At 45.2% G+C, this 13,520-nt stretch overlaps 1 protein-coding gene across 1 annotated transcript in view; it reads left to right on the top strand.

Annotated features, from left to right (window-relative positions):
• The window catches only part of srcin1 (SRC kinase signaling inhibitor 1), a gene marked incomplete at its 5' end in the record, with an annotated part of 110,154 nt that overhangs the window by 29,678 nt on the left and 66,956 nt on the right, over window positions 1–13,520 (top strand). The window contains 1 exon segment of the mRNA NM_001128039.1: window positions 9,300–9,416. Within this exon segment, the coding sequence (NP_001121511.1) occupies window positions 9,300–9,416 (117 nt within the window).

Below are 13,520 nucleotides of genomic sequence, written 5' to 3'. Positions count from 1 at the left end.
GGGAATATTATGGCATGAAATAACACAACATCCAGTGGATTCATATTCTCAGGAACAGTTCACAGATCATGACCCAAGCCCTTTTATTGAATTCTTTCCACCCAACATGGACAATACATGGCGCAGTGGTTGAATTATGACCATCGTCAATGACCCTACACTTCCAGGCTAAAAGTAGGGTTGCACCTTGTTTTTCTTGGGTTGGGGGAGTAGGTGGGCAATGCTGTTCATTTAGCTGGTTACAGTCAGTTCTTTAAAATAAAATGCGTTCCTCGATCTGACGGGAAAATCAACGCTGACGGATCAACACCAAGCCAATTTATGGCCAGATATCGATTGGGGAGGCCTGTCAGGGGCCCCCTACACAGACGGAAAAGCTGCCGAATCAGTGTAAAGGACCTGATATCCAAAAATCCCTTGAGTCCATACACATGGGGGTTATGGCTTTCACATGGAGTTTCAAGGCCATCTGGTACCTTATAAAGAAAAACTAAATTGTTGTGATTACATCTGTGGCCTGTCGGATATTTGTTAATGCAAAATACATTAGGGGTTATTTACTATGACCCTGGATGCAAGTGCTGAGAACATTAAGAGGTGCAAAAACCACTTGCATCCAGGGTCTGGGTCAATTTCTGGTGCAGAGAAAAGCTGGACCCTGGACACAAGTGAGTTAATTGATCGAGAAGCACGGAATACATTCAGTTAATATTACAGTAGGCTAAAGGGGAAATGAGATTTTTAAGAAGGTTTGGAAGGTTATGTCTGTTAGTTGCATGAAATGATGGGATTATACAGTATTTATACCCAAAGGAAGAAGTACGTGCAATATCCAGCAGGTGGCGCAACAACAAAGGGAAAGTCATATTTGTGTTTGAATTAATAAGCTGGCACTGGAGCAGCTGGATAATTTGAAATGCCTCACAGGTCATATTCCTGCAGTCGTTTGGTAAAATATCATCTCATTTCTATAGATTATTGCAGCGCAGTGGGAAAAGAGTTGATAATGTGCATTTACCTAATACGCATGTGTCGGCGTAGAAACCTATACGTTTCCCTTTCAGATAAGGTGCATAGAAACCTGTGAAATGTCAATGGAGCGGCTGATTGGATGAGAGGTTAGCAATCTGCAATGTCCAATCATCCATCATGGGTGCGATGCACACTCAAACCTCATATCAGGGCTGACCACCAAGTCCAGACTGGGAGTCAAAATAGGCCCTGGCACACAGTGGCCTGAACAGCTCCCCCAGCAGCCCAATAAATAGTGACTGTCTGTGGCATCTTACAGCCCCCCTGGCATTCCCAGTACCCAGAGGCACAAACAGCCCCCCAGCAGCCCAATAGTGAGGGTCTATGGCACCTTACAGCCCCCCTGGCATTCCCAGTACCCAGAGGCACAAACAGCCCCCCAGCAGCCCAATAAATAGTGACTGTCTGTGGCACCTTACAGCCCCCCTGGCATTCCCAGTACCCAGAGGCACAAACAGCCCCCCCCCAGCCCAATAAATAGTGACTGCCTATGGCACCTTACAGCAGCCCCTCTGGCATTTGCCTGAACCCACAGATTGCTAGTCCAATAGGCTGCCCATGTGACCCAGTTTCAGGACTACTGTGTATATTAAGCCCCTGGAGCAACTTGGCTACCAGGCCAGACGAGTGCATCTTAATATGTGTGGCCACCATAAGCCCAGGGATAGAGACCACAGGATCATGTAAGCCTTTCATACTGAGCTAATGATCCTCTCTGAGTGTCACCTTCAGTGCCATAACGCCCTACACCCCATCCAACAAAACTCTAAAACCCCTAACTCACAGATTTATATTAAACAACTAATAGTAAGGCACAATGAGGGGCTAGATTCACAAAAACTCTGTACCCCATTGGCTCTAACCCCAGGGTTACACAAGCCTGATTGTATAGGTAGAAGCCACTAACCCGTAGCAAAGCCTGTACTCAATTGACTACGGAGCTGATGCTGGGAGCCGTCATACAACTGGGACTTCATTGGTCTTGTTGGGACTTTATGAACTATGTCCTCTGATAAGGGTGGCCTCGCCACAAATCCGGGCCTGTGTATGGTGGGAGACAAAGAGGCCATTATCGGCAAAGGCCTTGGATATTGGTTGTCTCTTTGACTGAGCCAGTTGGAAAATTTTGATATTTAGTACAGGTATGGGATATGTTATCCGGAAACCCGTTATCCAGAATGTTCCGAATTTTGGAAAGGTCATCTCCCATAGACTCCATTATAAGCAAATAATTCTAATTTTAAAAATGATTCCCTTTTCTCTGTAATAAAACAGTACCTGTACTTGATCCCAACTAAGATATAATTACCCCTTATTGGGGGCAGAACAGCCCTATTGGGTTTATTTCATGGTTAAATGATTCCCTTTTCTCTGTAATAATAAAACAGTACCTGTACTTGATCCCAACTAAGATATAATTACCCCTTATTGGGGGCAGAACAGCCCTATTGGGTTTATTTAATGGTTAAATGATTCCCTTTTCTCTGTAATAATAAAACAGTACCTGTACTTGATCCCAACTAAGATATAATTACCCCTTATTGGGGGCAGAACAGCCCTATTGGGTTTATTTCATGGTTAAATGATTCCCTTTTCTCTGTAATAATAAAACAGTACCTGTACTTGATCCCAACTAAGATATAATTACCCCTTATTGGGGGCAGAACAGCCCTATTGGGTTTATTTCATGGTTAAATGATTCCCTTTTCTCTGTAATAATAAAACAGTACCTGTACTTGATCCCAACTAAGATATAATTACCCCTTATTGGGGGCAGAACAGCCCTATTGGGTTTATTTCATGGTTAAATGATTCCCTTTTCTCTGTAATAATAAAACAGTACCTGTACTTGATCCCAGCTAACATATCATTAATCCTTATCGAAGGCAAAACAAGCCAATTGGGTTTATTCAATATTTAAATGATTTTTAGCAGACATAAGTTATAGAGATCCAAATTACAGAAAGATCCCTTATCTGGAAAACAACACGTCCTGAGCAATCTGGATAAAAGGTCCCATACCTGTACTGAATCATCAGATAGGGGTAGGAATTCTTTTGTTTCTACCCACATATCTGACTATTCATCTCTGAACGTTAGTGTACAGTCTTTCCTGCAACCAATGGTTAGTCAATCATCTTGTCATTTGTGGTTTTAAATGGGATATCTGTTCCCAGTTAGTGACTATTATCTGCGTGATATTATGTTTTCACAGGGGCTGCCTTCATTTTTATTTTAGAGCAACCAACTAAAATATTGGTGCCCTGCTGTTTCTTCCCAAAGTATCAGGTCCGGACTGTGATTCAAAATAGGCCCTGGGATTCCAAGTACAGGGAGGCCCAAACAGCCCCCCAGCCCAATAAATAGTGACTGCCTATGGCACCTTACAGCCCCCCTGGCATTCCCAGTACCCAGAGGCCCAAACAGCCCCCCAGCCCAATAAATAGTGACTGCCTATGGCACCTTACAGCCCCCTGGCATTCCCAGTACCCAGAGGCACAAACAGCCCCCCCCAGCCCAATAAATAGTGACTGCCTATGGCATCTTACAGCCCCCCTGGCATTCCCAGTACCCAGAGGCACAAACAGCCCCCCCCCAGCCCAATAAATAGTGACTGCCTATGGCATCTTACAGCCCCCCTGGCATTCCCAGTACCCAGAGGCACAAACAGCCCCCCCAGCCCAATAAATAGTGACTGCCTATGGCACCTTACAGCCCCCCTGGCATTCCCAGTACCCAGAGGCACAAACAGCCCCCCCAGCCCAATAAATAGTGACTGTCTGTGGCACCTTACAGCCCCCCTGGCATTCCCAGTACCCAGAGGCACAAACAGCCCCCCAGCCCAATAAATAGTGACTGTCTGTGGCACCTTACAGCCCCCCTGGCATTCCCAGTACCCAGAGGCACAAACAGCCCCCCAGCCCAATAAATAGTGACTGTCTGTGGCACCTTACAGCCCCCCTGGCATTCCCAGTACCCAGAGGCACAAACAGCCCCCCCAGCCCAATAAATAGTGGCTGTCTGTGGCACCTTACAGCCCCCCCTGGCATTCCCAGTACCCAGAGGCACAAACAGCCCCCCCAGCCCAATAAATAGTGAATCTTACAGCCCCCCAGCAGCCCAATAAATAGTGACTGTCTGTGGCACCTTACAGCCCCCCTGGCATTCCCAGTACCCAGAGGCACAAACAGCCCCCCAGCCCAATAAATAGTGACTGTCTGTGGCACCTTACAGCCCCCCTGGCATTCCCAGTACCCAGAGGCACAAACAGCCCCCCAGCCCAATAAATAGTGACTGTCTGTGGCACCTTACAGCCCCCCTGGCATTCCCAGTACCCAGACGCACAAACAGCCCCCCCCCCCCAGCCCAATAAATAGTGACTGTCTATGGCACCTTACAGCAGCCCCTCTGGCATTTGCCAGCACCCACAGATTGCCAGTCCGGGCCTGCAGAGTATGCACTGGTTCAGGCCTATGCCGGCTGAAAACCGCTGGCAGAGAATCCGCCCCCTGTGCCATAGGCCTTATTTATCTGCACCTTTGTTTATATGAGAGGGAGCTGCTGCCGTAGTTACACACACATGGCAACTTCAGCGGCACAACTTGTGTATCTGCCATTGTTCCTACATGAATAACGCCCACAGCACAAAGGGAAAGTTCAGTTGTGCCCCGGGGGTATTTTTTTTTTCCCCTGGTTTGTTTTGATTGGGATAAGAAACACCTTTCCCCACACAGTGGTGCCATTGCATCAGCCTTCCTGTCCCAAAGGAGCCATTGCTCCCAAGCTGGGGAACATCCCCCCCCTGCCATTACTATCTGGGGCTTAGACTCCTACCAACTAATTGCCTTTCAGTTTTGCCCTATTTATTAATTTATTATAGCCAATATGGCTGCAGGTGGGCGACGTCATTAGCCATAATGTTGGAAACACAGCCTCCATGAGCAGCAATCTCAGGCCTGGTGTGGGTTTACTATAGGATGTGCCTATATGCATCCCTGCCCCCCCCCCCCCCCTCCCTCCTCACGTTTGGTATCTCCCAGTGTTGTCTATGAGGGGATGCTGGGAGCTGTAGTTCACTTACAGCTGGAGAGCTAGAAAACCAGTCATTTCTAAAGCTTTTACAAGTTATCATTTAGCTGCTATATTGCTGAATGAAATTATTTTCTGCCTTTCCATGATAGTGTGCAGCACTGAAGGGGTTAAACCGACACTGAGAGGCTGCTGTGGCAGATAAAGCCCAGGCAGGGATAACATATCCCCCTCAGTTATGGGGTCCTGGCCTTATCGGTAGCGCACAGGTAGGGGGATATTCATGGTCTCTCAGCGGAGTGGGCTCTATTCCCCGCTTGGCGGAGTGAGCTGTATTGCCGCACACGGTGCACCGGCGGAGGATACGGCGGCAGGATACCCCGCTATATCTGCATTCCTGGGCTTGCTCCCTCCCCTCAGTCACAAGCGCAGCGCTCGGAGGTGGACGTGTGTAGCGGGGACTCCTCACCCCCTTGGCCGGATCCCCATTCTGTATAACTGCTCCCGACGAATGTCTCCGCTAGCGCTACGCCGCCGCAAAGTGCAGGGAGACAGGTGGAGTCCTGTTTCCACAGCAACCACATCCTTTTAAGGAGAGAGAGAGAGAGAGCGGCTAACTCACATTGCAAAGGTCAGGATTGGTTCCAGGCGGAATGGTGGGACCGGACAGTGCCCGGAGCGACAGAAGCACGACCCGGCGGGGAGCATATTCCATCCCTGGCAGAGGGGTGCCCGGCATCCCAATTCTCTTCCCTCAGCTTCATCATGTCGACAAGAATCCTGCGCGGCTTAATGAGTCCCTGCTGAGACATCTCCTTTGATGGATTATTGCCCGGGTAGCGTTAGCCTGCACCGCCGCCTCAGGCAGTCACATACCTGGCTACTAGGTAAGACCAAGTGCAGGAGGGGAGGGGTGTGTCAGGGCACCCATATACCTTATCATTAGGAGCCGGCTAGGCGACTAGTATAAATCATGGGTGCCTGTGACAGCGCTTCCTCACTCCATTCACACGGCTCCTGCCCCTGTTCCCCGCTCAGGTTGCGGGGTGTAAATGGAACATTCCTGCGGGGTGTAAATGGAACATTCCTGCGGGGTGTAAATGGAACATTCCTGCAGGTATAATGGGGAACCCAGCCAGTATTGTCTGCGGGGAGCTGCAACCTGAGATCTCCTCCTCAGAGTCCTGTTTGTTTGTATTGCGTTTTACTTGCCTTCTGCCAGGCTGACAGGTAACTGCCTCCCTTCTTCTCTTCTCCTACTCAGGCCTTTTACTAACCCCCCCCCCCCATGCCCACCTTGGTACATGCCCCCTGGCTGCAATTCTCTGGGGAAGTCCAAGCCAGCTAAAGTTCTGGAGGGTTGCAAGTTAGATATCCCTGGCATAATGCATATATTACATCACACAGGTTTTCCTTCTTCCTTTGCTTACACTCACTATAGACCTAAAACAATGACGTCATTGCTTAGGTTGTGAGTGTAGCTCCTCCCACCAGTTCATGTATGACATCATTCTCTTTAAAGAAGAGGTGGAGCCTATGCTGTGGGTTCAGTATAGGGTCACATAGATCACATCCGTGTGTATGTGATTTTAGTAAGGATTTTTTTGATGATTTTTTTTAAGCTCAGTTGGGAGCCTAAGATAAGGCTTTGGTTGGGGAAGCATCTACAGGGAGCAGGGTACTAGTAGAAGGCTTCCTGTTTGAGAACTTATAACTGTATATGTATACAGGTATGGGATTGGTTATCCGGAAACCCATTATCCAGAAAACTCCGAATTACGGGAAGGCCATCTACCATACACTCCATTTTAATTAAAAAATTCAGATTTTTAAAAATGTTTTAGCTTTTTCTCTGTAGTAATAAAACAGTACCTGTACTTGATCCCAACTAAGATATAATTACCCCTTATTGGGGGCAGAACAGCCCTATTGGGTTTATTTCATGGTTAAATGATTCCCTTTTCTCTGTAATAATAAAACAGTACCTGTACTTGATCCCAACTAAGATATAATTACCCCTTATTGGGGGCAGAACAGCCCTATTGGGTTTTTTTCATGGTTAAATGATTCCCTTTTCTCTGTAATAATAAAACAGTACCTGTACTTGATCCCAACTAAGATATAATTACCCCTTATTGGGGCAGAACAATCCTATTGGGTTTATTTCATGTTTAAAAGATTTTATGGTAGCTTTAAAGGAGACATATCCTATAAAAATGATGAATGTACCAGGGAATTATACTCCTCTAGATATAGAAGGATTGTGCTTAAAAAGTTGTGTTTCTGACTGATTTTTTGAGAAATTCCACAAAACCCCCACTAGCCCCGCCCATCTGTGCCACTTCCTGCTGGCTGAATTCTCTGGATGAGCTGGGGAGCCGGCAGCCCTCCATACCCTGCACTGTAGGATAGGAACCAATCAGCAGCTAGGCTGACCTGATAGGGAACTGAAGCCTCTCTGTGCTTGTGTGAGTGCAGGGCTGTGATTGGCTCTCCCCCTCCTACTGTGTATCTGGCAGGGACCGTTAGGACACGCCCACTCTCCATTTCACACTGGAGGGAGAAGTGAGAGGATCTATAGGGAGCTCCAATAAAGGGGCCATTTTTACAGAGAGAATTTATTTTTAGCACAAAGTGAAACCAGCACCGGATATTATTCATAATTGCCTACAAAATTAGCGTTGCTCCCCATTTATCCAATATGTCTCCTTTAAGGTATGGAGATCCAAATTATTCCAAGCCCCATTAACCGGAAAACCCCAGGTCCTGAGCATTCTGGATAACAGATCCCATACCTGTATATAGAGGTTTATTCCTTTTTAGAGAGGCTAAGCTTTCTTAAATAATCTTTTATCTCCTCCTTTGAGTGCCCACCACCTTTATTCCAGAGACAACCTTCTGTATATGTCACTTTACAGTTGACTTGCTGTACTCAGTAATAAATCTTGTAGTGCATCATTCTGGGTTTACTCGCTGTTTCCATCAACCAACCCTCTTAATGTTAAAAGCAATTTTTATTTTATACTCCATTGCTTGGCGATGGTAGTATATACACAAACCATTATTTATGAGTTGCACGCGGAGAGTGTAGTTGACTGTATAATGCACCACTGTCACCTTGTATGGTAGAAAGAGTAGCCTTGGTTTCCCCCAGCACTTCCCCCTGTTTCTCTAAATGTTTCTATCCCCCTAATACGGCAACACCAAGAATGATTTAGCAAATGTTTGTCGTTCCTTGAATGCCAGCTTGCAACAGTGGTTGGTGGAAAGGGTTGGCGGGCAGACAAGGTTTTGACAAAGCGAAGGTGACGGTTGGACACAAGAGACTAGGAATTGTAGCTCATCTTCCAGCAGGGACGTAGCTGAGCAAAGATGCTGCTGGCATCAGCACCAGTCTGAAGATAATTAATATGCCGGCAATTACTGCAGTCTTCTTTATGTTTCATTTCTTTACCTGATTAGGAGTGTGGTTATAACCGGGTTTCTGTAACAGCAGTACACTTTGTATGAATACGTAATGGGGGGGGGGGGGAATCAAATACGTTGCATGTAACAATTCAAAGTAACAGCTTGGGAATGTAATATTTGATTTTCTAATTTAATTTCTAAATATCTAATGGGTTTGGCTACACAAAACCGCATTCATTTTAATGCTGTAATAGGAACGACCTCAAGAGACCGTAATCTCGTAATTGTCTCAATATACAAACTGGTTGGTGGCTTTGCAGAGAACAATTTCAGATCTGGTGTTATTGTTGCAGATGGTTCCTGCGGTGGTATTGAAAGAACCCCAAATTGTATGTCAGCCTTGTATACAAGTTAACGATATCTCATTAAGGAACTGTCCTAATTGAAGACCTTGTTCTACTGAATTTACAGTCTTGTGATAGAAAAGCCTTGCCTGCCATCTTGTAATATAAGGACTGTATGTGTATTTTTGAGGTGCAGCAAGTGTGAATAAGGAGCATAATTTAATCAAAGCAGGTGCTGAAGAAACAACAGAGCTGTAGAGGTGTTTGACAATAGCACAGCTATCCGCCATGCTGATTAAAAGGTGCCTGCAGAAAGGCCTTTCAGATAATTAGACCTGTTCCACCTAATCATTATTCAATCTCTGCATTCTCTCGCTCTTTTCCTTCCTCAGAAAGCAGCAAAGCAAATGGAAAATTGGTATGTTGATATAAAGCCTTTATCATTCCTTTATTTTCATCCTTTCCCTGTCTCCCTTTTCTCTCCAGTTGCTCCAAGGCGCCTCACCTCTCCTGCTTGCAGGGACTTCATGCAACCCTGATGCCTTGATGTATAGGGATACACAGGAGAATGCTGTGCCTGTGTGCCTAGATAATCCATCATCGGTAAGCTTACCTTCTTTTACCCCCGCATACACTGGTACAAATGTTGGAGGGTCAGAGGCAGACATATCATTGAATGTCAGGTAGTATAGGGCAGGGTTCTACACTCCCAAGCCTACATTTAGCAAACATTTAACACTCTTGTCCTTTAGAGCTGCATACTTTGTCTTGTTACACACAAACATCACCACTAATGTGGTAGACTTATAGTGTAAACTGTCATCAATGTGACTCACCAGGTCTGGCCTGGAATAGAATGAACAAACTGGCTATTGATTGTCAACTGCCACCACTCTTTTACATAGTTACGTAGTTGGGTCGAAAAAAGACCAAAGTCCATCAAGTTCAACCCATCTAAATAGACTTTGGTCTTCTTTGACAATCAGTAGCCAGTTTGTTCATTCTATTTAAGGCCTGACGTGGTAAGTTACATTGATGACTTTTTGGACCCAAGTGCAATATTTTTGTCCCCACCCCAGGGATATACTGCATCATTCTAAATATTGTTTTATTGCAGCCCCTTCAATGCTGGGGTTACTTACTGTATTGGTTACTGCCCTGCAGGCATGCAAATGGTACTTATTTTTCTTTTTGTTGCAGTTTTTATTCTGCTTCCTCCAATCGACCTTTTTCCACCCTTGACTTTATCATGCTATCTAGTTACTAGGGTCAGTGAACCCAGCAACCAGAAAGCAGATTAAATCTGAGGCTAGGAATGTAGTGGCAGTATTGTTTTACACAACCCGATTTGGTTTCTGTAAATCTATATTATTAAAAAGATTGGTCTCTAGATTCCAATTATTGGAATGTTATGCATTCTATGTATGAAGCCGCCATTGTAAATGCTTAAACAGGCAGAATATGAGCCAGTGTGCAAAAATAAAGCTCAAAGTTCTATTCAAAGAGGGATGGGAGGTGGGCAGCCCATGGGCCTCCCCTGCAATGTCCCTGGCTCGCATCTCATTTAGGATGTGCAAGCTGGGGGGCCACTGGGAAACACAAAATATTGTCTGTGGGTTTTCTTAATGGAAAAATATATGTACTTGTGGCAGGCTCGGACTGGCAATCTGTGGATTCTGGCAAATGCCAGAGGGGCTGCTGTAAGATGCCATAGACAATCTATATATGTAAATATTAAAAATGTTACTATATTGTGCATGCACGCTGTCCCAGATGGCTAATAGGGCCTTTGGCATTGTGGCACTGTTAGGCATATAACTGGGGGGTGCCTGACGGTCAGGCCTGGACTGGGATCTAAAATAGGCCCTGGCATTTCCGGTACACAGAGGCCCAAACAGCCCCCCAGCACCCCAATAAATAGTGACTGTCTATGGCATCTTACAGCAGCCCCTCTGGCATTTGCACCTGTATATATGGCAACTGAGAGTGAAAAAAAATAAAATATAAAATCAGAAAAGCAAGTTATGTGTAAACTTGACTATTCCTTGATGACATTAGTCAGTGTGCCAGGGAGATGAGAACAGGAGGCATGCTTCAAGCAAGCCGAATCCCCCCTGCAAGCACTGTACCACCCCAAATTGCATTTCCAGCGACAGGCCATTACAACAGAGAGAATAGGGAACAAATGCACCACTAGAAGGAGAGACAATAATAACATTTCGTTGCACCTGGAGATGTCTTTATCGTGGCCAAGTGAATGCGTAAAGGGAATGAAAGTGCTGCGGGCTAAGTAGTGAATATAAATAAGGCAACCATGGCAAGTGGTGAATGCTTTCTTTTACCCAGCCTGTGCTGTGTGTGTTTGTACAGCCGAAGAGCCATTCCTGTGTGTGTGTGTGTGTGTGTGTCTATCTGTATCTTCATATATATATATATATATATAATATATATATATATATATATATATATATAAACTGCTCTGTCTTTTATTGCTACATGTTGCTCTGCAGAACCTGCTGGTCATATTATGGGTAAAGGCACGGTGCTCTCCATTACAGATCTGCACTAATGAGGGACACCTACTGCCTAGGGTCTCACCACTAACACAAACACCTATAAGGGATATATATATATATATATATATATATATATGGGTTATTGGTTAAATAAATCACTAGCAGTATAATTGCAGTGTTTGTATCTGAAGAGCCTGCAAGACAAGAGGACGAGGTAAATCTGAAAGACGCACTGCCAGCTGCAGGAATAGATAAAACCTATGCAGAGAATAGGATGGATTAGAGCAACAGCGTCATATCTCAGCCCATACCTTTCCCCTCACACTATCGGCACAGACCCCCATTCAGCGACAGACAATATAGTAAGAAAAGGGTCGAGTTAACAGGAGGCCTGGGCTGTGAGTAAGTGGCCTGATCCATTTCAAGGATTTCCAAGGCAGCGCTGTCAAGAATCAGGAATCAGATGTCCAACAAGGATTTTAATTTGTTCTACGGTGGTGAATTCATTTCAACCCACACAGGACAAAACTACAACCCCCAGCATGCCTAGCTTTCCAGCAGAGAGATGGCCGGGAGTAGTGGCTTTGCAGCAGTTGGGGTATAGAATGATACAGGATTCTTGCGTAATAACCCAGCCACAAATGATCATTTTTTTCAATAATTGCATAAAAGTGAAGTGTAAAAAAAGCGTGCATGGCCGTGCCGATAATGATATTTATCCCTTATAGGTGTTTGTGTTAGTGGTGAGACCCTAGGCAGTAGGTGTCCCTCATTAGTGCAGATCTGTAATGCAGAGCACCATGCCTTTACCCATAATATGCCCAGCAGGTTCCGCAGAGCAACACGTAGCAATAAAAGACAGAGCAGTTTATGTGAGTAACGCTAAGGATCCGAGCTACACACAGAATACCATGTGCTGCCATACCGCCGCCGTGTCTCAGTACCACACAGGGCTCAGCCTGCATGAATCATATACTCATTAACATGCCGAAGGCTCCTCTCGCAGCACAAAAAAAAAGATTAATAATTTATAGTAATGGTGAGGGAAAGAATTACAGTTTACCAAGGTGGTTGATTCTGAACGAAGCAACAAGATCACACGTAACCCAGCAAAGAGTGACATTGAGGGGTGACCTTGGGAAAATCCCCCCCAAGTGCTTTGTATTATACTAACCGCACTTCTTCATGGGCTGTGCTAGTAAAGAAGCCTGATTGCCTGGTGCTGTGGGAATACGTAGAGATGTCACTGAAACAGACTGGTTCAATCGACTGCCATGGATCATGATTAATAATGTAAAGCAAGTCCGACTTAGGACTCATACACAGAGGTGCATTGAAAGCACATAAACATGTTCAAATTAATACTGGGCTTTGTGAATATTGTAAAAAATGCATTAAACAATCTATTATACTAGCCCCCTGTGGCCCCATTGGTATTTATATGTGCCTATACATAGCTGCCGGGACATGTATTTGCTCTGGGCCCAAGTAGCTTTATTATCTGAACACCTAGAAACCAGTAAGCGGGGCTGTGTTTGGGGTATTCAGATATTAGTGACTGCCCTGCCCCCAACCCCCCCAGGAATAGTGTGGTTAAATTATAGCATGACAATAGGATCACATGGTTTTCAGGCTGGCAGGGAGATCTGGGAGTTGTAATTCAACAACAGATTAAGGGATCCCAATGTAAGCTGTGAAATGTCCACTTGGGAACAAACAGCACCCTCATAAAGGTCACATATGCTGCTAAAGAGAGGGATGGGCAAATCCCAACCAAAATTTTCTAACCTGTCTAATCAACTAAACAACCGATGGGCGCGGTACGAAAATTATTGGGACAATAATTCTGAGCCCACACGCAGTCTGAAAATCGTACGAATTTTATTGGTACGTGTATAGCCAGCTTTAGAGATCAAAAGCAAAGATTATATTTGTTGCTATGGGCAACATCACCGGATATATTTATCTCCAATCTTAGTAAACACACCTTCAAGTTCTTTATTGCAGGGAGATAGGCAGTGAATGTGTGGGGCGTCATTTATTGCCTGTTTACAGATACATAGTGGGTTATGCAATAACCCACTAAGTAACTTGCCTTGGGTAACTTGCCCAGGAGCAGTAACCCATAGCAACCAATCAGCAGGTAGAATTTTTCTGGTCACCTGCTTAAAAGCAAACTTCTTATTGGTTG

The sequence above is a fragment of the Xenopus tropicalis genome, chromosome 10 (genome assembly GCF_000004195.4).
Source record: "Xenopus tropicalis strain Nigerian chromosome 10, UCB_Xtro_10.0, whole genome shotgun sequence".
Classification (NCBI taxonomy): Eukaryota; Metazoa; Chordata; class Amphibia; order Anura; family Pipidae; genus Xenopus; species Xenopus tropicalis.
The sequence above is the reverse complement of the archived record's forward strand: the minus strand, read 5'-3'. Positions and strand labels throughout refer to the sequence as shown.